The following is a 27,081-nucleotide window of genomic DNA, read 5'->3' as shown; positions in this document are numbered from 1 at the left end:
TTGTTTGAGTTAAAGGAGACACATTTGACTGTTCTTTCAAAGGCATTTACTCGAGTATAATGTCCTTTTTGTCTGTTCTCTTTTTCAGGTGTGTGTTGAGTGTATTTGCTGTGGCAGAGGACATTCCTGCTGCATGTGTCCTTTACTCAAAGGTCTGTCCAGTTTCTACCGCCTGTGGTGCCTGTAATGGGCCAGAAGTCCCAAAGAGCACAAGCATTATTTTATTTTTAATCAGAGTTTTTACTCTGCTACGCTCAGGTAAAGCCTATGGGGTAGTTATTAGAATACTCAAATGCATGAGCACAACTCTGTTTCACTCTTACTTCCTGCATCTGAAAGCCACCCACTCGCATTTCTGCATTCTTCAGCAGCACCATGTTTTGGAAGTTTGATCTGCACTCGACGTCCCACATCGACACGCTTCTGGAGAAGGATGACGTTACTCTGACCGAGGTGATGGACGAGGAGGACGTCCTGCAAGAGTGCAAGGCTCAGAACCACAAGCTCGTGGACTTCCTGGTGAGGCCGCAGTGCATGGAGGATCTGGTGGTCTACATCACCCAGGAGCCGAACGATGACGTGGAGGAGAAGATCAAATATAAGTTAGTATCTGGACTGTTCGTTGTAAGGCTGCGTAAATTCGAACATTGCGGCGCTTTTTTTATTCTGCGACATGAATACAATTTCACCAGATGACTTAATATCTCTATTCAAAAAGAATTTATTATGAAAGGTTGATTATGCAGTGGGAGTGCATCTGCATAAAATCTAATAAGCAAACTATGAATCCAATAAAGAAAAAGATACAGTTGAAATAAACTGTTTTATCGTTCTCCAAGTCTATCAGTATTCAGGTACAGTAATTGAAAATAAGATTACTCGTTATTAACGTTAAAAATGATAGAATTTTTTAATCTTTATACAATCACAGGCTTCAAAAACACATGCAACTGTTAAATTATAGTACAAGCTCAACATTGCATATCCTGCAGTGTGACCATTGCGATATCGATGCTGAAAGGATATATTGTGCAGCCCTAGTTTGTTGTCTAATTTGAAGCATGTGAGATTTATTAATTGTTGTTTTGGATTGTTGTGTTAAAGGTATCCCAACATATCCTGTGAACTCCTGACCTCAGACGTTGGCCAGATCAACGATAGGCTGGGTGAAGATGAAAGTTTACTGATGAAACTCTACAGCTTCTTACAGAACGAGCCTCCGCTCAACCCACTGCTGGCCAGTTTCTTCAGCAAAGTCTTGAGCATACTTATTGGGAGAAAACCAGAGCAGGTGCGTGCCCAGACAGGTTATGCCAGTCCCTCCAGAATTTTGTGACCAAAAAAAATTTTTTTGTGACTAAAATGACTCTGATTTTTCCAAAAAAAAAAAATGCCTTTAATAATAAATTTATTATAGTTTTGCTGTGAAAATATACACAAATTTGCACATCTAAATTAATCCTTTTTTTTTTTGACCTTCAAGAACCATTGATCTCTTTTATATATAACGGAAACACTGAGCGAACTAAAGCCTGCTCTATCATATTGGAAAATTAAACCAATTGTTTGAAAATAAATGCTAAGTAGTCTATTTTTTTGGCAGCAATTTATTTATTTTTTATAACCCTTTTTTTTTTTCATTGAGAAAAAAACCTACATACATACAGTACCGCTCAAATCCTGACAAGAAAAAAATTGACCATATATCAGTTCTGTTGGAAGTACTCTATCACAGTGAGATTAGCTTACTACAAAAAGGTACTCAAAACTCTACCTCTCAAACCACCACTCTTAACATTGATAAAAATGTTTATGTTCATAATAAAATAAAATAAAAGGCATATTATACATGAGTAACATTTACAATCATAATTTGGAACTGGCTAAGCCAAAAATGAAAAATTGAAGCAAGGTGTACACGGACAATGAGAGCAAAAGAGAAAGTATAAAATTATTATAAGATAATTACAAAATAAATAAATAACAAAGTTTTTACTTTTTTTTTTTTACCGCTATTTGAACACATTAATGGAAATGATGCAGAGCTTGCACTCTTATGCGTTTACATGCTTATTAGTTGAAATGTGAGAGTGGAGGCTACACCTATGATGAAAGCTGGATATATACAATATATAGAAGTTTAGCAATTGACAACTCATGTGGGCTAGTACAAACAGGCTTTGAATGTGTGTGCCGATAATTTCATAATGCACATTGCAGAAGTGTGTATTGACAACCTGATGGTTTGGCACATTAAATGAATATTTACAATATTTACAATAATATACAGTTATGCAGATGGTGCTTTTTGGCATCATTTGAACGAAGCCATGACTGCACAAAAATTGTAAGAAGTCTGCAGCAGTTAAAAACAATTTGCAAGCTCCACAAAGTTTGCAAAATTAGCCTAATTTTGAGTTTATAATCAGCATTTACAGAATCCTGGAGGGCCTAATATGTACACTCTTTTTACTTTGTATTAACATGAATGTCTTGCGAGCACAACCATGTGTTTGGTCAGTATATTTAAATTATTATTAGATGTTTTGTACCTATTTAAATGCATTTGACCAAAGCAATCTGGTCTAATGCAGTTTTGAGCACCTCTGGATGTGGTTTCTCTCTCCATTAAGCTTTGTCCACTAGGCATGGGCCGCTGTAAGAATTTGTCAGTATGATAACCTTGTATAAAAATGTACTGTTTCACAGTATTGTGATTATACTGCTCTAAAATATATTCTTTTTAAATGTCTGGCCAAAAAACAAAAGCTTTTTTCCCCTTTGTTTGAACACATATTTTATATCTTGTTTTATATACAAGGATACCTTGAAATGGTTATCCCATGTCTATTGTCCACTTGTAATAAGGTTTATGAAAAATCTTAGTGTCTGGTATAAACAAGCCCATAACTGCATCAAGTTGAGCTAAATCTGATGTTTGCTGCTAGATCGTGGAGTTCCTCAGGAAGAGGGAAGACTTTGTGGATCTGATGATCAAACACATAGGGACCTCGGCTATTATGGACCTCCTGCTCAGGATGCTCACCTGCATTGAGCCACAGCAGCTTAGACAAGATGTATTAAATGTGAGTTCTTCTACCCCTAATAAGTATTTGTAAGCTTGCTGTAAAGGTGTGTCGGTCTTGTTGTGGTACAGGGGTTTGGTGTTTTTGTTTTGTAAATATTGACGTGTTTCATTTGAATGAAATCTCTGATTATTTATGTAATCCACTAACTGTCATTGTAACAGCATCTCACAGTGTCCTCTTCATTTGTTCTTCTGCAGTGGCTAAATGAAGAGAAAGTTATACAGCGGCTGGTTGATATGGTACAGCCATCACAAGATGAGGATGTAAGTTCATTCAAACAATCAATCACTTTTTGTTTGTATATTTTATGGAGCATCTATGTTGTGGGGTGTTTTTAATTATAAATTAAAAAATAAAATGTTATTGGAAGTGTTTCTATCTATAAGAAAAAAAATCTAGTTATGAATAATCTAATATTAATTGATAAATGTATAGAAAAGATGTTATTATGTAGTTATTTATATTTATGAATAAAACCTTAAGGCATTTGATGAATATTAAAAAAAAAACAATGCTTATGTAATAATAATTGCCAGAATGTGGTAATTTTAGAACATGACCAAAGCGTGTGTGTGATTTGTTATCTCTGCTTCAGTTCAAATATAAATTAAAGCTGAGAAATAATATTTTTCCCACGATGATGCCTCTTGTACATCATCTTATTGTCTTTTTGGGAGAAGCCCGTGTCGTTTTCCATCAATAAAAGTAACATTAAGTCAGAATTTGCCAAGGGTATGAATGATTTTGGCTGTGACTGTAATCTTGTGAATACATTCTTTATTTTTAAAAGTTTTTTTTTTTTTTTTAAATACAAATAGTACCAAGTATTAATTATAATAGTTTCTGTAATATTAATCGTTGTATTCCTATTGTTGCACGGCTGACCGTCCCCTATTGTTCTATCCTGGTAAGCTGTCCCTGCTCGCTAGCCGTGTAACAATAATTGCTTGTTCCCTTCACGTAGAGACACTCAAACGCGTCCCAGTCGCTATGTGAGATCATTCGGCTGAGCAGAGATCAAATGTTCCAGGTCCAGGGCAGCTCGGAGCCTGATCCCCTGCTGGCCACTCTAGAGAAGTGAGTTGCTCAGTTTCTATAACAGTCTTTCTAGTGACTTCACAAACTGGCATTTTTGGAGGGATTAAGGTTGAGCTCTAGTTTCAGGCTAATGCTTAAGTTCTGAATTGACCGTTTGTCTTCCTATTCAGGCAAGAGACAGTAGAGCAGTTGCTGTCAAACATCTTTGACAAAGAGAAGAACGAGTCTGCCATAGTCAGTGTAATTCAGATTCTTCTAACCCTCTTTGAAACACGGAGACCAGCGTAAGTGCAGTCTTTTTTTTCCTTCTCTCTCCCCCCAGGTTTCTTGGGTCTGTGTTCATGTCATAATCTTCAGTTTTCTCTTTCAGATTTGAAGGCCATCTGGAAATTTGCCCCCCTGGAATGAACCATCCGTCGTTCTCCGTCAATCAGAGCATTCTAGATGCCGTCAGACCCAGACTTAAAGATTTTCACCAGCTTTTGCTCGAACCCCCAAAGGTGAGCGGGAAAACACTGCGAAATGTGTTCGGGCGAAACTTTAGCACATTATATCAGCTGACCTCACTTAGAACGTAATCTCCGAATTCCTAATTACATTAAGCTCTGCACAACGAGACTTTGTGCCTGTGCTAATATAACCTGGCAGAGTCTTGGACCCTTTCAAAGAACAGCTTGTCTTGCGTGCATAGCTTAAATACATTTAAAGATGTATTTATGTACTCAGAAAACCCTTTAAATTTATTTAAAGGGATAGTTCGCTTAAAATGAATATTGTCATAGTTTACTCATCCTTTACCTGTTTCTTATTTCTGTTAAACACAAAAGAAACTTTGAAAAATGCTGAAAACCTGCAACTATTGACTTCCATTGTTTGTTTTTTTTTCTACTATGGAAGAGGTTACAGGTTTTCAGCTTTCTTTAAAATAGTTGTATTTTTAAAACAGGTGTATGCCAATTAGATTGCGCCATGCAAATACCCTTGAACAGGTTATAGCTGAACATGTTTAAGACACACTAGAACAGTAATGGGATTGCCTGTTGATGAGATATTTGCATTATTTTGTACTTAATATATCTGTTATTGTTACATTTTTATTAGTACGAGACATGATCAATGTGTTGACTGCAATTATTTTGCACTAAAATTAGGCCACATGCAAATGTTGTTATTAATGAAATAGGCTGTGTTTACAGTGCATTCGTTTTCTACTAAAAGTGATCATTGGTAATGATGTATTGTTTTTGTAACATGGTATGAACTGTCAAAGAGCATGTGTATATGTATTTCCTGTAAATACATAGCAAATTTTGGCATGTTGCAAAACATTTGCGTCTCGTGTTTTTTTGATGACGTCACCAGTGACTAGTCGACGTCAATTCGACTTTAATAACATAAGTCGACTTTCAAAAATCTGAAGTTGTTCAACCCCTTCTATACATTAAAGCTATATGATGTTGAAATAATCTCATACATTTATTTTTCCTCAATAAATATTGCGATATGAAAAAATTTAATAAAATGGCTTGAATAGTTCTATTTGACAGTTTTCTAGAGAGTCTAACAGCATTCATGTACTGAAATGGAATAATCGCAATGCAAAAAACGCTTTTTTTTTCTTCTTCTTCTCGGATCTCATTTTAGTCCAGATATCTAAAAATCAAAAGGTAAAAATATTTATTTGTTTTAATTTTTAGAGAAATTTGACAAAATTAAGACTCTTCCTTAACAAGCAATATTATCGGCCAATTGGCTATGTAAAGTAATCGTATTTTTGTAGATGTAGATATTTAGACTGGAAATAAGACTGAAACTATAAGTAAGATTTATTTTATTTATTTTTTGCATAAATTCTATAAATAATTAAATGCAATTAATCTTTGTTACACCTCCAAACATCATCATTTTTTTCTGCCCAAATGGTTTCACCCAGGGGTGCCCAAACTTTTATTTATAAAGGGCCAAAAACCAAAATATTTCACTAAATATTTAACTAGAAACCATAGCTTTGTGTTAAATAATACAGTGTACATTTAAGTTTTATATTAAACTTATTACAGTAAAATCAATCACATTTAGAACAGAATAGAGTTACACTAGTCAAGCAGCACCTGATTTTACCTTGATTTGCTCGTAGATGTCTTCTGCATTGCCCGCTATCTGTTGAGTGACAGCTGTATATACATTTTTACAAAGTATCTATCTACGTATTTGCAATTAACATTTAAATGAAACCTTTGAATTCAGTTGGCTTTTTTTGTAGCTTAACAATAAAACAAACAAAGATATTTTAAATGACAATGATAATCTTTATTAAAATCATTCGCCTCAACCCTGCCCATCATTCTTACTCTCTTCTCAAATGGGATGGTGGCCAAATCAAAGGTTACAATGGACCAACTAAGGCTCTAGTTTAAGCATTATAAGAGAGGTTAAACCAGATATGCCCAGTCACAGGCCTTAAAAACGCATGCAAACGATAAACTTCCACTTTATTATTGTTAAAGTTAGCAGTGACTCTACATATCACGTGTTGTGTTCTGGTCAACTATGATTCCGACTCAACATTGCATATCTTGCAGTGTGACTATTATGGATGCGCACTTTGCGATATCGATATTGAAACTGTAATATATTGTGCTGCTCTACTATACATCTACTTTGTAATAGCCAGTGCAGCTAGTATGCCAATAAACATAAACACCACAATATTATAAAGTGTAGATTTTAATGTTCAGCTTTTTTATGTTTCCTCAAGGTCAAATGAACTTTGCTGTTTTATGTATCTTTTTTTTTTTTTTAATCAGAAAACTGTCTTGAACACCACATGGGGAGTGTTGGATCCACCAGTGGGAAATACTCGTCTTAATGTGGTGCGACTAGTGACCAGCCTTCTACAGACCAACACGCATATCATCAACCAGGAGCTCATCGCCCTCAACACATTGGGAGTCATACTAGTGAGTGTTTTGAGAGTTCTGTGTAATGTTTGCAGTGTGGAAAAACTAGTGGTTAGCCATGGTTTTTCAAAAACACAATAAAAAATGAAAACAGCAATTAAGTAAGCATCTAATTATTTTGTTGCCTATATTTTCGTGCACATCACATACTTGACTTTTTTTTTAATCTACAGGACATGTACTTTAAATACTTATGGAATAATTTCCTGCACACACAAGTAGAAATCTGTACAGCGATGGTCTTAGCGATGCCTTCAACCCAAAGTGAATCTCCCGAAATCAACAGAGAAAACGACCAAGAGCCCATACGAGAAAACATCCTTATCAAACATGTGAGTTCATCATCTGTTCCCGCTGTTTGAAACCCAAAGCTGTTAGCATCGCACATTAAACTTTAATGCAATCTTCTCTGTTCTGACCCGCAGCTCTTTCAGAAGTGCCAGTTAATACAAAGAATTCTTGATGCCTGGGGATCAAACGACAAGGAGCAGTGAGTAACTCTTAAATCTGATTGGTCGGTTATGTTTAATTTAAAAGGAACCATCCTATTTTGTACACCTGGTCTTGTATGATGAAGTCTTTAATGAATCCTTCATATTTATTTGTTTTTCTCCAATCAGGACTGAGGGTGGGCGACGGAGAGGTTACATGGGTCACCTGACCAGAATAGCAAATTCTATAGTGCACAACAGTGACAAGGGCCCCAATGGGTCACAAATTCAGCAGCTCATCTCAGGTCTGTCTATTGGTGCGTTCACACCAGATGTGGAGTGTTTTACATGTTAAAGGGCACCTATGATGAAAATCTACTTTTGGAAGCTGTTTGGACAGAACTGTGTGTAGGTATAGTGTGTCCACTGTCGTACTGGGATGATATAAAGACAATAAGTCCTTTTTTTTTTATTCTGATGTTAAAATAAAATCCAAATGAATATTTGTTGATGGACTGTGCGTGACGAAGGATTTGGGGTGAGAAGGGTGCGTGATATAATTGAGGACTGGGAGGGAGACGTGCGATTTTTCGGGAGATTATCACTCGTTTGCGGGCATTATGAATACCGCAAATGCAGAGACTCCCGGAACTTCAGGGAGATTAAGGATGACTGAATATCACGTTTAACAACTGTAGTGAGACGCGATCCAGCAGTACAACCTTGATAAAAGACGTGCACTGCTCTCTGTCTCTGGAGCTCTGAGGAGCATGCGCGTGCGTGCGTGCGTGCGTGTGTGTGTGTGTGTGTGTGTGTGTGTGTGTGTGTGTGTGGGGAGCACCACTTGTGTCTTTTTGTGTGTGGGGTCACGTGATGTGCGTTTTCAGCGGACAGAGTGCTGTTCAGAAATGCTAGGTAAAACATGGTGTGGATGTGGATCCTTTTTGTTCTAAATTGCCATTTTAGCACTAAGACGTACTAGTGTAAACGAGGCCTGAGTGTGTATTTTTTCGCGAGTGGGGGGTGGGGCGGAGCATCGGCAATGCCGGCTCAGCATAGTGTTGTCTATTAGCCATCGGTGATGGACGATGGCATCGTCTATTGGCCCAACCCTAGCTGAAAGCTTCATCATCCACTGACCATTTCTAGAGGAGTTAATGAACTGACAGAGCTGGGTACACTTCTGAAAAGATCTAATGGACTTAAGACATTGCACCGAATTAATCTACACTGTTTTCAGCCTTCCTATAGCCCATAAAGCACAGCTAATAAAATCCATGTTAGCCATTTAGCAATAAAACTAGTCACCGGGCAGACTGGACCCCCGTCCACGACGTGAATCGACGTCTATTGTGAAGTAAATTTTTCATGCAAATTTGACACGTGAATGAAAGGAGTAAACTTGATTTTTACTCGAGAATACTGAGATTTATTTGCACATGCCACTTCTGGTGTGAACACAGCATAACTGCATTAACGTTTGTTTCATGATTTTTATTTATTTATTTTATTTATTTATTTTCATTAATTCAAGGACCGTTTTCACTTCTGTTTTCTGACTTGCAGAGCTTCCAGAGGAGGACAGGGAACGATGGGAAGCCTTTACTTCAGGACAGCTAGCAGATACAAACAAGAAAAACACTGTAGATTTAGTAAGTGGTTTGTTCTGTAATGGCTCCATTTGTTTTAGGATGCTTAAATCTCATAATGTTAAAAATCTGTATGCTAGTTTTGCTTTTTGGGTTTGTTTACACCCAAATAAAATAATTAACATTTATATATTAGGATATTTTGGACTTCATTGATTGGAAACTTTGCATCGAGTAAATTTAAAAGCAATTTCAGTGTTGAAAGATGATGAATTGGCACTTTTGTTAATGCTGCAGTAAAGTCAATGGATAAAGAGATATGTTTATCTACAAACTATCCAAATTTTGTTGATTTATAATATTACTTTTGCTCATACCTAGATCCAAAATTCCCCAAAACTTTTACTAGATACAAGAAAACATTTTTTGTACTTGTATTTCTTCAGAAATTATGGTTAAGTTTGCATACCAAAAAAAAAAACACACTTCTGTCTCAAATGATTCTTCTCAAGTAAATGTAACTTCTGAAAGTTATCATTGCTTTTTCTCTAATCTCTCAGGTCAACACACACCACATACACTCATCTAGCGACGATGAAGTCGATTTCAAAGACAGTGGGTTTCATCAGGACTCCTCTTTACAGCAAGTAAGTCTGTGCCTGGATGAGCTCACAGGCTGCTTTTAATTGTAACATCAGAGCTAATGACAAGAAACGTCCAGTAAAGCTAATTTAAATCTTTATTGCATGTATAAATAGCTTTTCGACGCTTATCAGCTGATTTGACATGAAGCTTCTTTGTAGTGTCAAGACTATATCATTATCATTGGTCCTGGGTTTGCCAGGCCTTTTCTGATTATCAGATGCAACAAATGACGTCCAATTTTATTGAGCAGTTTGGCTTCAATGACGAAGAGTTTGCCGATCAGGACGATGTCGGGGAGTAAGTACCCATCGTGCATGACGCTTTTCAGATTTACCGCCATTTTTTTGTTGTTGCTGGGAACCAATCAATTTGGGAGGGGGTTAGCATTAGTACTGGGGCTTATGTTGGGGTTTTTTGTGTGTGTATGTGTGTTAAATCATGGATCATACGGTTGAAATTAAATCTGATCACTTAAATGTTTTCGTTTCTGATTATCTGAGTTGGTGTACTTGGTGACTGTTTAAATTGGCTCTTCTTTTCTTTCTTTAAGGTGATGGATTTTGTTACATTTAAGCTGTTGTTTTCCTCTAGATACTAGAAAACTAACGTCTGTTCTTGTTAACTTTGCAGTATTCCCTTTGATAGAATATCAGACATCAATTTTTCCTTGAATACAAATGAAAGTGTAAGTATGCAATTTATTTATTTATTTATTTTTGAACAAATGAGCTGATTTGATTAGAAAGCTCATGACGTGTCTTCATAGTTTGCTCCTGCTGTGCCCACAGGCAAACGTGGCGCTCTTTGAGGCTTGCTGTAAGGAAAAGATCCAGCAGTTTGAAGATGCCGGCTCAGATGAGGAGGATATTTGGGATGAGAAAGATGTCACTTTCGCCCCCGAAGCTCCGCGACGTCCCAGGTATTGTATCCATTTGAATATCTTTTCAAATACAGCTTTATGTAGTCCTTTTGTTTTCATTCACCATGACTTCAAATGCAGGAGCTCGGGAAGTACAGATAGCGAGGAGAGTACAGACTCTGAGGAGGAGGACGGGAAGCGAGACCCATTCGAGTCCACAAACGCCACCTCAGATGACAGAATGGAAGTGGATTCTGGGGATGGTGAGAGGAGCTGCTTGCTGCCATGTTTGTCGCCGTTCAGTTTTTAAATTTCAAAACTTGTACTGCTCCACACATTTTGCATGACTCTTTAGGCCAGGGGTTCCCAAACTTTTCAGCCTGCGACCCCAAAAATAGCAATGCCAGTTACTCAAGACCTCCAATATCTTCTGAGGTGGTTATAAATATATAAACCTTGCACGTATACCAATAGGTCCAAGTCTATTCATAATTTAATTTTGAAGAACGCCACTCGGAGACCATCCTCCATGTTCAGTTGTGGCTTGTATTTATTTTTATTGTATGTGAGTGCGGTAAAGGTGTCAGAGTTTAACCTGATGCCATAAAATCAATGTGCTTTCTCTTAAATATGATATAATCTCACCAGAGGTCGCAAAAAATAATTGAAAGGCTGATATCTTTTTATTTTCATGTTTTTTTTAATGTTGCTATTAACTACTTTTTTCTTCTTCTGTGGGTTATGGATCAAATATGGTAATTGTAGTAGTTAAATCAAATGAGTTAGATTTTTTAAAATCACCAAGCGAAGAACATCTATTACATGCAAGACTTATAATCAGATTACTGTCTTAATCGCATTAAATGGGAGTGTTGATGTCCATCTAAAGCATAACATAAGTGTGTGAAGCGTAAAATCATACACCACACAAGAATGCCAGTCAAATGAAACGTTCACACACTCTTTGAACTGGAATCATGGTGGAATATGCTGTGAAGTTCATGGTCAAAGTTTTTAAAACCTGAAATATGCGAAGCGTTGATGCATGAGGACTGGAAATTGGCAAACACTGCTTTGGATGAAACGTTCTTATTCTCTGTTGCTTTATTTTAGGAACGGTATGGACGGCAAATTTTGATGACATCCCAATGGACACAGGCAGCTCCACGGCTCCCAGCGCACCAGTGTCTAACTCAACGGCTTCAGTGCCTGAATCTACAGGCTGGAGCTCTCCAAACGCCTCTGGAGATGGAGAAACGGGCTGGGCAGACTTCTCCAGCTTCACACCTGTCAGGTATCATTATTGCTGATATTTATAACCCATAAACTAGATTTGGGTTATGTAACGGTTTCATTTAAAATGCTCACCCTTTCTCTTCTTGTATATTAAAATTTATATTTACAATAGAATGTTTGATATACAAATAAAAGTGGTACATTTTAGATGTTAAGAATATAGTCTTCGATTGTTGTATATTATATTTTTAGATGGTTTAAAAAAATCTCACTGACAAATAGGAAATTCTACACCGTTTTGCAACCTTAGAGGGCTCCACAGACTATTAAAATAAATTTTTGTTGCACAAACGTGTGAGCAAATTAGTGACTTCCACAGGCAACATTATGCATTGTAGATACACTGTTAATAATGATACTACCGTTTAAAACTACAAGTGGCACCACCAGTGTTTTGGAGCCGTAGTATCACGATACTACCATAGTACCGGTAAAACTGTGCAACCCTACTTTGTATGTGTCATTGGAGAGGGGGAAAGCCCCGCCCATTAGTGACAATCCCTCCCTCATTATCATAGACAGCCCTGAGTGAGAAGCAGCTGTCCGCCTTTAGAGTTTTTGGGATGTTTAAAGCGACAGTCACCAAAACGACAATTAGCATCAAAGCCTAAAAGGGGCAGATTCAACAATTTGTAAAACATTATTTGTGTGGTATTTTGGACTGAAACTTCACATACACACTCTTGGGACTTGTTACAGTCAAATTTTTGATGGTCGTTAATTTTTTTTTTTTACTTTGCTCAGAACAAAATTCATTTCCATTTTAATTCGCTCAGAACAAAAAGTTCAAATTGGACACATTTAATGAACAGGAAAGACATAAAAGCTGTTATACTTGCTGTTTTGACAAATAAAATAATTTTAAGCTGAATTTAAATATAAGTAGTTTATTGGACATTATGATACAGCTTGTTTGTACCCACAATACCAAATATGTAATGCAGCTCTAAACATGTAAATGTGGAAAGTTCGTTAATTTCATTTTCATCCTTTAATTAGCCCTAAGGATCCCTTGAGGTGCAATTCCCCTGTAGCCATGGAGACCAGCATAGAGACGGTGGACCCTCTGGGAGTCAATGCGCCTATGCAGCAAGAAAGTAAGAATAGACTCTTACCATCCTCATTTCAATTTCGACACACACTCGCACAGATGTTAGAATAAACAATCTTATTGTGCAGATACAGATCAGTGGCTTCCCAATGAGACCACTCCAACTTCCCCCAGAGGGAAAACAGGGGACGCCTCTGACCCCGAAGAAGAGCCTGTCAGTGACCGCATCACAGAAACAGTCACCAACGGCTCTATGAAGGAGACGGTCAGCCTTACTGTAGACGCCAAAACTGAAACTGCTGTTTTCAAAAGGTGAGTCCCAGAGCTTTTTACTCATGCAGTGCCACACATCACTTCCTCTTCCTCCCCTTTGAGACACAAGCTTCACTTCACTCTGCATGTAGACCTGATCTTTCCCTGTCACGTTATCCTCCTGTTCCTCCTGCACCTACAGCCAGCCAGACCCCGGAACTCTCTCTTTTTTTTATTTATTTGTTTGTTTTTCCTTTTAAACGGGGGCTGTTAAGATGCAGAGCTTTGTAACATCTGTTTTGTCTGTTTGAGAACCCAAAAAAAAAGAACAAACTGTCCTTCTTGAACTGCAACTCTTACAACATGAGCTTCCTCTCTCTCTTTGGCGTGCGTGTGGCTTCAGAGTGTTGAAATCGTATCGGTATGTACAGCCAATCAGGGGGCGTGTCTTGTTTTTGTTTGGGTTTTTCTCCCCCCCTCCATGTCAGGCATTGCGTTTTGGTTTGTAACCATGTTTTGTTTGTTCGTCCGTCCGTATGTTTGTTTGTTGTTTTCTTTCAAACCGCAATGTATCCATCACCATTTGCATGTTAATCTCAGATGTGCAGGTGTTAACGGCATGAAATGCCCCCATGCATCCTTAAATGTAGCTTATTGTGATCCACAAAGATTCCTGATCATATTTTACAAAGGGATTTCTCCTCGTCATCTACTGTGGTTTGGTTTTACGAGTCTTTTGCAGGGGTAAATTAAGGATAAAATATTTTTCTCTGTTGGCTTTCACTGCTCCAGAAATATAACATGATATTCCTGGCATCAGAGGAGGATATCGTTTTTACTATAGGCGTTAGAATATACCTTGTGGAGCTGAACGATTAAATGTTTAAAGATTGTGATCCCAATTTAGTCTCTCACGCGATCATAGTTTTCTAAAATGTTAGTGATTAGCATGCTTACTAAACTTTTAGTGAACTTTTAGTTAAGTTTTTACTCTTGAGAAAGCAGTTGACATTTCAATCAGTTTTGTTATTTTTCCTTCACGCATTCAGATTATGACAGAAGTATTAATAAAATGGTCAGATAAACACTGACATGTTATAAAGTTGTCGTTTGAAAGGTGTTTGTCATTTTACAGAGTGTCTACAGGGTCTTAATGTCCTAAATTTTAAAAACAAAATTTTAGGCCTTAAAAAGTTACCGAAATATTGAATTGAAGGTCTAAAATCATTTTAAAAGGTCATCATTTCTATTTCTAAGTAAAGCTACCAGGCCGACACCCAATTACCAACAATCAGGGTTCATACGGTCATCCAAGTCATGTAATTTTGACATGGCATTTTCCAGGCCTGGAATAGTTTTGTGAAAACAGAAAAAAACCCACAAAGTCTTGGAAATTAGTTTAACAAATGTCTGTGTACTTGAAATAGGGCTGCGCAGTATTGGAAAAATCTGACATCACGATATTTTGTATTTCTGTGATATATATTGCGATGTGAATACAATTTCACCAGATGATTTGACAGGTTTATTTGGATTGATTAAGGGGATTCTGTAGGGAAGTGAATCTCGAACAATATATAACAAATAAATTACACGCATAGATCAATAAAATATAGTAAAGATAAAAGTGAATTATAGTGTTCAGGTATTCACTATTCAGGTACAGCACTGTATAGTCTTCATTGTATAATATTTAATTTTTATTAAAGTTACAAAAAAATTCTGAAAATATCTCTGAAATATTGAAATGTTCACACAGTCACAGGCCTTAAAGGGACAGTTTCCTCAGATTAAATTGTACTCACACTTCTTGTTTCAATACTACAGAAGTTATTAAATTTTATTCTGTTTGTGTTTGTTATCTCTTGATAAATGCATGCAGATGATAACCTTTTACACCATTATGATTAAACTCTATATTAAACTATAATCCCAACACTGCATATCCTGCGATGTGACTATTGCGGATGCACACATTGCGATATCGATGCTGAAACGATATATTGTGCAGCCTTAACTTGAATATAGGTTAGTTGTCTTCTTTTCTGTCCTTGGCCAAAAACTTGCTCTCACATTGTTAGTGCTGTGTAAGCAAGATCAAAATAAATTTTACATGCACATAAAAACTAATTTGCACAAAACAGATTGTTGCATGTTCTATGATATGCTTTAATAAATTTGAATGTCATTGTTTTATTATTTACCACGTTTATGTAGACATAACATGAAACATTGTCATGAAAATGTACTTGAAAGTTCTGGAAAATGGAATTTTGGTAGTAAAAATGTGTATGAACCCTGGATAATTGAACCTTTTTTTATTGCAAAGAGATCCAATTCACAACAGCAGTTTGACATTTTACAGCAAATCTATTTTTTGTGAAATTTTTTTTATTTTTTTTTAAAAAGGCCACATCGCCCAGTACTAATCCTAATTTATTATGGATGTAATTTAAAAGGTGAGGGTTGTTTCTTATTAAAAGAGTCTATCCAAAAAAAACCTGCTTGCTGATATTGAATTTCAAGGCTTTATTTGTATATATTTTATTCTTGAATCAACTAAAGCAGAAGTCTAAATGATCAGTTTTGTTTTTTAAGAACAAATAAAATAATAATAATAAACTATTAAATGAAAACAATAACAATGTCAATATAGATGAGGAAAACTAGAGTCCACAATTGTACAAGCAGATTAATTTCTTCACATACAGTGATCTAAAACAATAACAAAAAATATAACAATCAAAAGGCTCATATAAAAAATGTTTGATACAAATATATGTACCATTGCACCCCTAGTTTCTACCGAACTCTAATTCATGGGTTTACTGATGCCATCCTAAAAAGTGAAGACTGCTGGCATGACTTTGACTTTTCACCATCATTTCGCACTCACATACTAAAGCAGCTCATCGTCTAATCCACTTGTTGTGTGGTTAATAGTCACTCCCGTCTCTGTTCGTCGTTCTGCTCACATCTTATTGTCCGCCAAACCCCATTTCAGAACATTTATTTCAATGTTTTTATTTATTTTTTTGGTTTTGCCCTGTTGCTTTCAGTGTGGTCCGTTCCATTCTGCATGTGTTGTCCAAGGGTTTAAAGTGGGGGTTTTAATTCTGTAAGCGAACTGCAATGAAAGCTGTTTTTTAAAACGCTGTCCTCTCTGATCATCCTGTAGTGAGGAAGAGAAACAGTCTACCTCTGAAGACGCATCTGCAAAGTTGTTTGTTGCAGAGAGTGGGGACGCGGAGAAGAGCAATTGTCCTTCTAGCAACTGTCAGAAACCAGGGTGAGTCTTCATTGTATTGTAAGCAAGTAAAAAGTGTTAAGGCTGGTTTATACTTCCACGTCGAGTGATCTGCGTGACCCACGGCGCATGCCTTGCACTTAGTAGTGCATTCATACTTCTGTGTGCTGTTTGTGTTGCTCTGCAAAAACACTTCCAAAACTCTAGCTGGCATTAGGTGATGTTTTTTCTAAACGCTACAAGTAGCTAAAACTCGCTCATTCAGATGCGGAAACAACATTAATCATAAGGTAAACACAAAACAACAGTTTCCATCTGGAGCTCCTTCACAGGACTCAACACTTGTAAATGCTCGCTTCATCTGGCCCACACTTGTCATCAGTACCAATCAGACCAATCACAGAGTTTGTAGTTACATTTTTTGAGAGGTGCGCGTCAGCCACGACGTGGGCTATGCAAATGCACGCAGGCTGCGCCAGACCATACGCGTTCGCTTGACGCAGAAGTATAAATCGGCCTTTAAAGTATTCATTTTCTTTAAGTAGAGTCGAGGGACTTTCAGTGAGGATAGGGTAATGGTAATTTGTTCATGCAAGGCTATTTACTTTACAATAACGGTCCAAAAATTATTTATACATTAGGGAAAATATAAATTTTATTTTATTTTTTAAAGAGCTAGAAAAAAAGTTAGTTTTTTTTAGTCTTTTGCAATATTTCGCATACATTTAAATAAATTCTATTTCTAAAGATGTTTGGTGACTGAAACAGTATTTTAATTAATTATTTAATAAATCTATTTTGTTCAAATGCACTATTTATATATATATATATATATATATATATATATATACACATACACACACACACACACACACACACACACACGGTGTCTGCGGGGTCTCAAAGTTTTTTGCTGTGTTTACACCAGATGTGGCAACCGTAAATAAATCATGATAGTAAATAAACACATGAACATTTTTAGTTTACTTGCTTCATTCACACGTCCAATTCACTGAGCAATAGATGAGTATTCGGGTGATGAGTGGGGCTTCTGTATGCCCGGTGACTCTAGCTTCGTTGCTAGTTGACTAACATGGATTTTATTGAGAGAATAGCTGTTTATGTGCTTTATGAAGGCTGAAAAACAGCGTCGATTCATTTGAAGCCGTGTCTGAGTGCTCTAGATCAGTGGTTCTCAAACATTTTTCATCAAGTACCACCTCGGAAAAAAATTGTCTTTGCAAGTACCACCATAATGAGCAGTTTTGAAATACAGTAGCGTATTAGGTCTAGTAAAGCAGCTTAAGCTCTGTACAGTTTAAAAAAGAAATAACTCCTGGTTTGTTAGCACCTGGAAATGTTGCCTAGACCTCATAAATATAGGCTTTATGTCATCATATTCGTATATAAATCATTTTTGATAATTTCTTTAAATATATGTAGCATGTACATATTACATATTTGATTCATCCGCGTACCACTAGACGGAAGTCTGCGTACCACTAGTGGTACACGTACCACAGTTTGAGAACCACTGCTCTAGATCCTTTCAGAAGTGCACCCAGCTCTCTGAGCTCATAAACTCCTCCAGAAACTGAACCTGGATGATGGAAGCTTTCAGCAGTGCTTCTGACTAAGCCGAGCCCAGTTCGTCAATTGCGCGAATCGTCTATGTAAAGCTACCTAATCGATCCAACACACATCCAATCACCAGCAAATAGATCTGAATATAGCTTAGAACAGTCTGTTGTGCATACATTTAGGTTTTGAAGAGTTTTTATGTCATTGTTTAATAGTTATGTTGCAAAACATATGTATATATGAATAAATGTATTACAAGTAGTTTTTTGATGGGGCAAATAAATTTTTCTTTCCTTATGGGAAAGTCTGAAATTTTATTATTATTATTGGTCTTAAATTTGACTTTGTGAAACCAGCACAAACCCTATATCTACAGTGTTCAGCATATACAAGTACACATCTCTCTTAAATTCATGTTTTTAATAGGAAGGTAAACAATATTATATCTGTACGTAAACATTAGATAAATCAGTACTGAAGCCAAATCTGGAGCTTATCTAACAAGATAACTTACATTAACAGTCCAAAAACTAGAACAGCCAAATTTGTATATTATACAAAAATATTAAATACAAATTTAAAAAAGGAAAAATCAAGAGAAGCAAAAAATTGGCAAATTTAATTGACATTTTTGAAGGTTGTAATTTTTTATTTTTATTTTTTTGCAATATTTTGCTTGAATTTAATTGCATTCTCTTTTAATTTTTTAAATATGTTTGGTGACTAAAATATTATTCTAATAAATATATTTGTTTAATAAATCGGTTTTGTTTAATTGCACCAAAATACATGCCTATATTCACAGAGAAATGAATAAAAATATTCTTTTTTAAAATGGGGTTTACTCAATTAAGCAAAATTACAAAAAAAAAAAATAAAATATATATATATATATATATATATATATATATATATATATATATGTATGTTAATTTGTCATTTTTTTATACAATATACAAGGGTGCAATTAATATAACAATTTTTATTTTTATTTTTTAAGACTTATGTCAAATTACGAAAGGTAATAGCTTCCCCTGTTGTTGTCTCATTAAATTTATTCATAGACAGAGCTGTTGAAAAGTTAAATTAAATATTTATAATATATAGTTAACATGAACTAACATATCCCTTTTCAACTAAAGTAAATGTCACATTTTTAAATAAAATGTTCATATATTATGCAGACATTGTATTTAGATCTTATCATCATCATCACTGCTATAATTTGATGTAGTTTATATGCTTTTCTAGATTTTCATTAAGCTGTCTTTTTGTCCCCCTACAGTCTAAAGCACTTAGAGAAAGCAAAATCCCCTTGCGAAGCTCTAAATGGTCCTCTCGAGGATGCGGCCGATATGGACGAAGCCAAGTAAGTCCAGCGTCTTCCAGCATCTTCCAGCTGCGCGTCTCTTCTGCCAGAAACACTGAACGTCTCCCCTTTACCCACACAGATCAGAGCAGTGCACGGCCAACCCAGAGGCAGCAGTGAACGGTCCAGCATGATGAGTCAGTCCACTCCTGTCCCGCACACACACCCGGAGAGACCAGTGCTAGACTGGAGCCCCCATTTAAAAAAATAAAATAAAATAAAAAACACACCACCAACAACACCAACACCGCCGCTGCTGCTGAATTACTCCAGCACTGCACTGACGCCACCAGATCAGGACCAGCAATATTCATATTAGACAGTTGTACAGAGAAATTTGAACTGTTATGAAGAGAAACATACTCTAATGATCTTTTTTTTTTTTTTTGCATTTGTTTATATACTATTGTTCTTATGAGGTGATCTGTCTGACATCTTGCCACTTAAAAGTGAATAGTAATGTTGCTATAGTTAATGATTGTATGAATAAAACAAAACAAATATTTTATAACAGACAAATGTATACAGAAACAGAGGATTGATAAAGAAGAAATACACCGATTGGAAGTGTGACCAAAACATAAGCTGTCTTTTTGATAGGATTTTTGTCCTCTTGCACAATAACAACATGAAAAAAAAAAAACACGTATTTAATTTCCAACCCAAGGCAAAGCGGAGCGATGTTAGATTGGCAAATTGGTCTGTTTTATTCTGAGGTCTTTATTATTATTATTATTATGAGGAACTGATTTGAGATATTCAGAATTCATTTATTTTGCCACCGCTGTTATTTGTAAATGTTTCTTGTATCCTTTCAACATGAGCAAGATTTGGACAAAAGACGTTTTTTGGTATAGTTTTTAACTTAATTTATTCTCAGAGAGACGGTATGTTACGTACATGCTCCCCCTTTCCCTCGATGAAATGCAGATCTGGGGTGAATGACTGAAAAGGAAAATGGGTCTCCGTTTGCATGTAGCTAGTAGGAGTGATTCTTACCTGCGGGCCTGCATTAAAACAGCCCAACTTTTTATAACTGTTCTCCTCTCCAAACGAGTCAACCTTTCTACCTGAAGAGTGATGGGAATGCCACATATTCCTGGTAATGCTACAATGATCATGCATCGACTTTTTTTTTTTTCTTTTTTGTAATAAAAACGCTATCTGTGCCAGCAAGAAGGGAAAAGTTCTGTTTGTGAATTGTAATCGTGTAAAAAAAAAAGGCCTGATTTAATCTACAACCTGACGCAGGGATTGTCTTCTGACTTGGTTTCCATTTAACCCTTGTGCACTGTTCAAGTTTACTGCCCTTTTGTAAGGTTCAGGATGAAAACATCTGCTGTAAAATTGCATCAGATGTTTTTTTTTTTTTTTTGCATGAATGTTACTCAACCTCAGTCCTAATCAAAAATACTAAATGTTTTTAAAAATTATAGAATTTTAACTCCTACCAAATTCATAAATGATGTCACTGATTTTGTGAAAAAAAAAACACAATCATGTCTTTTCAATGTAAAAAGTAATTTTGGACTTGATTTATTTACCTTTTATCACAGTAAATCTAAAGGGTTAATGGTAACTTATGATCAACAGTAAAAATGACTAATTTTACCTCCTGCCAACAGGAAAAGTCACTGACAATCAAAAATATGTGATTATATGGTGTCCTGGTTTTGTAGTCAAAAAATGTGGTTATAATGGAAGTCAATGGGGCAAAAACAGCCACCAACAGTAAATGAGGGAACATAAATTAATCAAAAACAATACACCAAAGGCAATGTTGTTTCACATGTCCAATACTTTGATAAAATATTTATTTTTAATCCAGTCCACAATTACTTTTTGTTTTGAAAAAACTTAATTTTGTGTTTTTTTTTGACCAAGTCATTGACATAACTTACGAATTTGGCAAATAAAGAGTTAAAATCCTGTAATTTAAAAAAAAAAAAAAACATTTAGTAGTTTTGGTATCAGGACTGAGGTTGATAAACAGATTTATGCAACAACAAAAAATCTGATGCATTACAGTAGTTTAATTTAGTGGAGGTCTTCATCCCTAACATAATAAAAGGATATATATATATATATATATATATATATATATATATATATATATATATATATATATATATATTTTTTTTTTTTTTTTTTTTTTATCAAAGCATTTTCTCAAAATGTGTGTCAATAAGATTTGTCACCAAAAACATACTGCTCACCAAAACAGAAAGTTATGGCCAAATTAAGACTGAAAATCACCCCATAGTGAACGGAAACATCCCCAACAGCACATAAGGGTTAATCCTAATTTTTAATAAGGGTTTTTACTATGGGTAATAACAAACTTTCTTTAATAGAGTTTGCTTTGTGAATGGGCTAAATTGCATGATTAGAGTGTGGTTTAACATCCAGGACACGAAGCGTTATGACTTAGCAGCCAACAGGTGGCGGCAAAGTCGTGGCTATATCAGTCTACGGGTTATATAGGAACATGCTTGGCCTTTTTTCAGGGTTCATGCTAAAAGGGATGCAGCTGCGGTCAGAAGTTCTTTATTAGATTTCCAATTATTTTTTAAATTAATTTTCCACCCCAACTTTCACAGTATTGTTATAACGAGAATGGTTCGTTATTTAATAAATCAATCATTAGATTGTGTTTTATTAAAGTCTACTCCAACCCTCTCACAATATGTATTGTAGTGTCACAACAGCTGTATCCCTTCTAGACCTAGACGCGGCGTTTGATATTAAACAGTCAAAATGTCTTGAAAAAGGTCTTGAAGGTCATAGTTTAAGCTGCTGTGCCTGAAAGGAACTCAAGGGTCAAGTTATATAAGGTAAAAAGAGTAATACACGTATAAAGATACCATTAGGCTAAATCTCACAATTCTGACACTTTCTCACTTGTTCATATTATTTCTCAAAAACATCGGTTATGTCTTGGAATTTAAAGCTTATTTTCCCGCGCGTTTGACGGTTACATCGCCAGAATTTCGGCTTGTCAGAATTGTGATTTCACTTTCAGAATTTTGAGAAATACTTTACTTTTTTCCTGATATACCTCTGAGGTCTGTTTTTTCCAATCGTGAGTTCACAAAATAATAGTTACAAAATGCACAAAAACATGCGTTTTTTTAAAACCCTGTGGTGAAACGGCTTCCAAAAAGTCTGAGGTAAGATATAAATGGCAAAATAGGAATGTTAAGCTTTATTCAGTATATCCTTCATAACTAAATGCTATTAGGCAAGAAACATTTGGCCAATTTGAATGTTTTAGATTAAAGGTTTTTAATTAATTGATATAATGGCATTTTTATTGTCTGCTGAAAGTCACTAACATCTTCCTTAACTGTTAGGGATGCTTTGGTTGTAAGAGACATTGGTTTAAAAAAAAAAGATAAGATGTAGCCAAAAAATATTTTCTGCATCAATTTTTAATTGAATCAAATGACTTTTTCTAGTCATCGCAAGCCAGTAAAAATTGGTTGGACGGCAACGTCCTCTCACTGGCCAAAAAGGGTTGCGGCAGGATGGCATACTGTTAGTCTGTAGACATAGATATTTCCATTAGATGTCGCCTACTTTGTTGTTGTATATTGGAAGGAATGCATCAATATAGTTGCCATTTTAGTACAGGGTAGCGCTCCTTTGAAATTAATGCGGGACCAAGGTGGTAAAGTGGAGGACTGGCCATCCAGAGATGATCTGGTGTTTTCCTAGTGGTTCGTATGCAAATTTTTATTTTTTTAATTATGAAAATTATAATTATACAATGCTTTTCTACATTGATGTATAAGTGGCCGCATGGGCATTGCCGACAAAGAGCACGTGTTTGTGTGCATGGACATGTATTATACTCCCTACCTGTTAAATTTGATCTAATCTGTGTCCTGAAACACACCCCCCTCTCCTGCTTTCACTTATTCTAACAGATGGAGCGATTTGTTTGTGCATGAATCCACGTTATCAACCACTCGTTCACTTAGCCGACAATAATACAAGTTTCTAGCACGCAGCATCTTGCTATCATATTTTATTTACACAGTTTGCTTATTTTATTCAACAAAACTAGCATAAACCTGGTATTTAGTGGAAGTTGGTGCTACTTTGCCTTAAGGTCAGTGCAGTAAGAGACTGTCTTATCATCAGTAATGTTACTTGCTGAGCATAAAAGTTTATAACATACAAAAATGTAAAAAAAACTAAATCTTACCAATCAAATGTGATGCCTTTGTTTTCTTTGTTTGCTCATTACTACACCCGTACGCAGGGGCGGATTTGCCATCTTCCAACTCTGGCAAATGCCATGGGACTGGACCATTTTTTAAATTTATTTCTTAATATGTGTTGTTTTTGCATACAGGCAGCGTTTATCTCTTGCAAGATGTGAATATTATGATGATGATAATAATAATAATATTTAATTGTTAAGCATTTGGCCCAATTGGTGACAACCGGCTGGTTTTGAGAGGGGCCGACCCATTTAGAGGTTATGAAAAACGTAATTAAAATCTAGGAAGAATGTCAAAAAAAACAGTAAGTGCAACACATGCTAATTCTTATGGTAAGATTTGAACTGTAAAAAGAAGGAAATGCAGTGCCGAAAAGCGCCAAGAAAGCAAAAAAAGGACTCTAAAAAAACAACACAATCTCACTGCAATTCGTAACTTTTTGATTTAGTGGCTGATTTGTATGAATTCGTACAATCTAATTTATACAATTTGGTACGATTTGCACATCCCCCAATGACGGCTGGGTTTAGGCGTGGGGTTAGGTGCCCATGCCTCCTTTTTAAAATCGTACAATTTTGTATGACTGATCTTGTACGAATTTGTACGAATTCGTACGAATTATAGCCACTAAACTGCCAAAACGTAAAATACTTACGTTTTCTCGTGAGATCAGGCTGAAAAAGCAGACGCTAAAATATTCTCGAAAGGCTTAATTTTAGCTGCTGCACCAGAGGACAGCAGAGCGGTAGAGGAGGTAAGAAATCTGAAAATATACTTCTAAGCCATACTAAAATATACTAAGTCATTTTTACATCATTCACACTACTTCTGACAGTTTTGACAGTAACCTACACTTTGTTTAACAGTTGTAAGCTTAGCGTAGAACTCCCGTAAATTTTAAAATATCTAGATCAGCAGATAACGTAGGGTATACAGACGGCTGTATGCTACTGTAATAGCAATATAGTGTAAGGGCGTACTCACACTATGCACTGTTGCCTTGAACCGGGCCGAAGCACGCTTGCCCTCCCTCCCGTCTGCCCCGAAGGCCTGCACTCACATCGCATTCGGGCCTGAGCATGTTTACGTCATCGATGATGAGTACATTTTTAGAGTTGTATCGGTACTTTTACTCCACTACTTTCCTTAAACCTGCAGTCACTGCTTTATTTTGTTTGTTTCATAATATTTCTGTAATTCCTGTCCAATCAAATCGCACACAGAAGGTAAATCGCTTCATAATGATCTACCTCAAGACATGGGCGATATATAATTGCAGCAAACTGTTTGGAAGCGTTAAAAGTGTCCGAAAAATGTCCAAAATCTTTACACGCATTTGACCCAGAGACTGTTTAGATGCATGTCACTGATGAAAAGTTGACGGAAGTTTAATGTATGATGACCGAAATTGCCTTAAACACTCAGCAGGCACAAGACATCAACATGACGTCAGCTTGACATTGTACCCTAACGTCGTGGCGATGTTGCATTTTGTTTGGAAATGAAAATCAAGTTGACGTCAACGTCCAACCTAAGACCAACCAAATATCAAAATATGATATTACAGCTTAACGTTGTGTCGACGTTGCCACTATGACGTCCATTAGATGTTAGATATTAGTTGCCATACCTGACGAATAAACGTAGGTATTTGACGTCAATGTGATATTGGTTTAAGATGTTGGCTTGTTGTTGGATTTTGGTCACTTTCTAACAACCTAAAATCGACCAAACATCAATGTCATTTAAAGTCATTATTGGACATCAAACTAATGTTGTCCTTAGACGCTGGCTAGACATATAATTTTAGTACCTGAAATCACAACCTAAAACTAACCTAATATTGACGTCTTATGACGATGTGTGCCTTTTGGGCAATGACTAAATGCGCTACAGAATGTTACGTTTACACACATCCACAAATGAGATGTAAATGCATCAGCTTCTCACAGCGTAATACTCACTACTCGCTACTCTTGAGGACTTTGAGTAATACTGACAACAGATACTTCTACTCTACTTGCACTACATTTTAAGGCAAGTAATGATACTTTTACTTGATTTTTCAGTACTGCTGCCAAGATCTAACTTATGTACTTTAAACTGGCTAAAATATTAAGTTAAACATTGTATAACAAAACATTTTGTCACAGTTTTTAGATTAAGTAACAAAAATAGTTGTCGTGACATCTTGTCACATTTCTTAAACAGCTCAGTGTTTAAGATATAATAACGCCTTAAACCGGAAGTCTCGGATATGAATGTATACAATACACGTAAAGGCCTACGCGTTACAACCTCTGCGTCACCGACTTTTGATCTCCCTATGTGTTGACTGACAATGAATGAGTTAATGCCAGTAAATCTCTTACTAGCATATTCGTGACCTGAATGACGTTTCTGGGATTAGTGAGAGAGCTGAAATGTGCCGATCTGAGGGGCAGAGTGAGATCTAAGATTAATCATTGAACAAAAATGATACAGATGAGTGAGATCAGATTGCAGATGTTGCTTTTACGGCAAGCAATTGTCAAAACAAAGATTATAAGGATTCGGACTGAAGCCATGCTTATGCTGTCAGATAAATTGATGGTTATGAGTAAAAGATGAGCAAAGTCTCTATGTGTGTGCTGTAATTAGACACTTAAATAGTATTTCAAAAGTATTCAATAAAATGCAAGTGGGGATTCCTTTAGCAAGACTTAATGATTTATAAAACTCATTCAGATTGTTGACATTTTTAGCAGCTGTTTTATCAAGTAGTTTTGTTGTACAAAAATATGTCAATTTTTTTCGCCTGACAGTGCAAGGAGTACGACTGAAATGTAGCAGGTACTACTCTGCAAAGTTTTTTATGTATTTATTTTGTCAGATGGTGAGAGTAATCCTGCTGCAGATATGAAAGGAGAGTGTTATACAGTGAGATGCGGTGCTGATATCATTAAAGACGTCTTGTTTCCTTTCAGCAGTGAGTCTGTGTGTCATCAGCGCAGAGGAACAACCTGCAGCTCTTTGAAGAGTGTGTGAGGAGAGAGAGGTCAGATCAGAACACACACACACTGTTCACATACACACACTTTTATCATTCCTATCTATCTATCTATCTATCTATCTATCTATCTATCTATCTATCTATCTATCTATCTATCTATCTATCTGTCTGTCTGTCTGTCTGTCTGTCTGTCTGTCTGTCTGTCTGTCTGTCTGTCTGTCTGTCTGTCTGTCTGTCTGTCTGTCTGTCTGTCTGTCTGTCTGTCTGTCTGTCCGTCTGTCCGTCTGTCCATCCATGATTCTATCTATCTATATAACTGTCTGTCTTACTGTCTGTCTGTCCGTCCGTCCATCTGTCTATCTATCTGTCTGTCCATCCGTCCATCCATCCATCCATCCATGATTCTATCTATCTATCTATCTATCTATCTATCTATCTATCTATCTATCTATC

General features: G+C 36.1%; 1 protein-coding gene and 2 long non-coding RNA genes across 46 annotated transcripts in view; 2 read left to right on the top strand and 1 right to left on the bottom strand.

Moving 5' to 3' along the window:
- ppp6r3 (protein phosphatase 6, regulatory subunit 3) overlaps nucleotides 1–20,593 on the top strand; it is a 28,281-nt gene extending 7,688 nt beyond the window's left edge. For 2 of the 44 annotated variants that reach the window (XM_087310404.1, XM_087310402.1), the window contains exons 2-26: nucleotides 89–258; nucleotides 372–602; nucleotides 1,105–1,291; nucleotides 2,949–3,086; nucleotides 3,287–3,352; nucleotides 4,054–4,166; nucleotides 4,298–4,411; nucleotides 4,498–4,627; nucleotides 6,935–7,087; nucleotides 7,261–7,419; nucleotides 7,513–7,577; nucleotides 7,708–7,823; nucleotides 9,085–9,170; nucleotides 9,668–9,754; nucleotides 10,003–10,049; nucleotides 10,383–10,437; nucleotides 10,541–10,671; nucleotides 10,753–10,874; nucleotides 11,725–11,905; nucleotides 12,907–13,004; nucleotides 13,087–13,270; nucleotides 13,614–13,631; nucleotides 16,389–16,499; nucleotides 19,324–19,407; nucleotides 19,490–20,583. In XM_087310404.1, the coding sequence (XP_087166530.1) occupies nucleotides 376–602; nucleotides 1,105–1,291; nucleotides 2,949–3,086; nucleotides 3,287–3,352; nucleotides 4,054–4,166; nucleotides 4,298–4,411; nucleotides 4,498–4,627; nucleotides 6,935–7,087; nucleotides 7,261–7,419; nucleotides 7,513–7,577; nucleotides 7,708–7,823; nucleotides 9,085–9,170; nucleotides 9,668–9,754; nucleotides 10,003–10,049; nucleotides 10,383–10,437; nucleotides 10,541–10,671; nucleotides 10,753–10,874; nucleotides 11,725–11,905; nucleotides 12,907–13,004; nucleotides 13,087–13,270; nucleotides 13,614–13,631; nucleotides 16,389–16,499; nucleotides 19,324–19,407; nucleotides 19,490–19,541 (2,724 nt within the window). In that variant the 5' untranslated portion in view covers nucleotides 89–258; nucleotides 372–375 and the 3' untranslated portion in view covers nucleotides 19,542–20,583. 44 annotated transcript variants of the gene reach the window in all.
- A 1,304-nt stretch (nucleotides 20,594–21,897) lies between these two features.
- The window catches only part of LOC141380905 (uncharacterized), a 6,299-nt gene continuing 1,115 nt past the window's right edge, over nucleotides 21,898–27,081 (top strand). Inside the window, exons 1-2 of the long non-coding RNA XR_015526230.1 lie at nucleotides 21,898–22,577; nucleotides 26,606–26,673. This is a non-coding gene — a long non-coding RNA (uncharacterized LOC141380905). The remainder of the gene's footprint in view (nucleotides 22,578–26,605; nucleotides 26,674–27,081) is intronic.
- LOC141380904 (uncharacterized) overlaps nucleotides 26,481–27,081 on the bottom strand; it is a 22,017-nt gene continuing 21,416 nt past the window's right edge. Inside the window, exon 4 of the long non-coding RNA XR_015526225.1 lies at nucleotides 26,481–27,081. This exon is cut by the window's right edge and continues 669 nt beyond it. This is a non-coding gene — a long non-coding RNA (uncharacterized LOC141380904).

This window comes from Danio rerio, chromosome 25 (assembly GCF_052040795.2).
Source record: "Danio rerio strain M-AB ecotype USA chromosome 25, GRCz13ab, whole genome shotgun sequence".
NCBI classification, from domain to species: domain Eukaryota; kingdom Metazoa; phylum Chordata; class Actinopteri; order Cypriniformes; family Danionidae; genus Danio; species Danio rerio.
The sequence above is the reverse complement of the archived record's forward strand: the minus strand, read 5'-3'. Positions and strand labels throughout refer to the sequence as shown.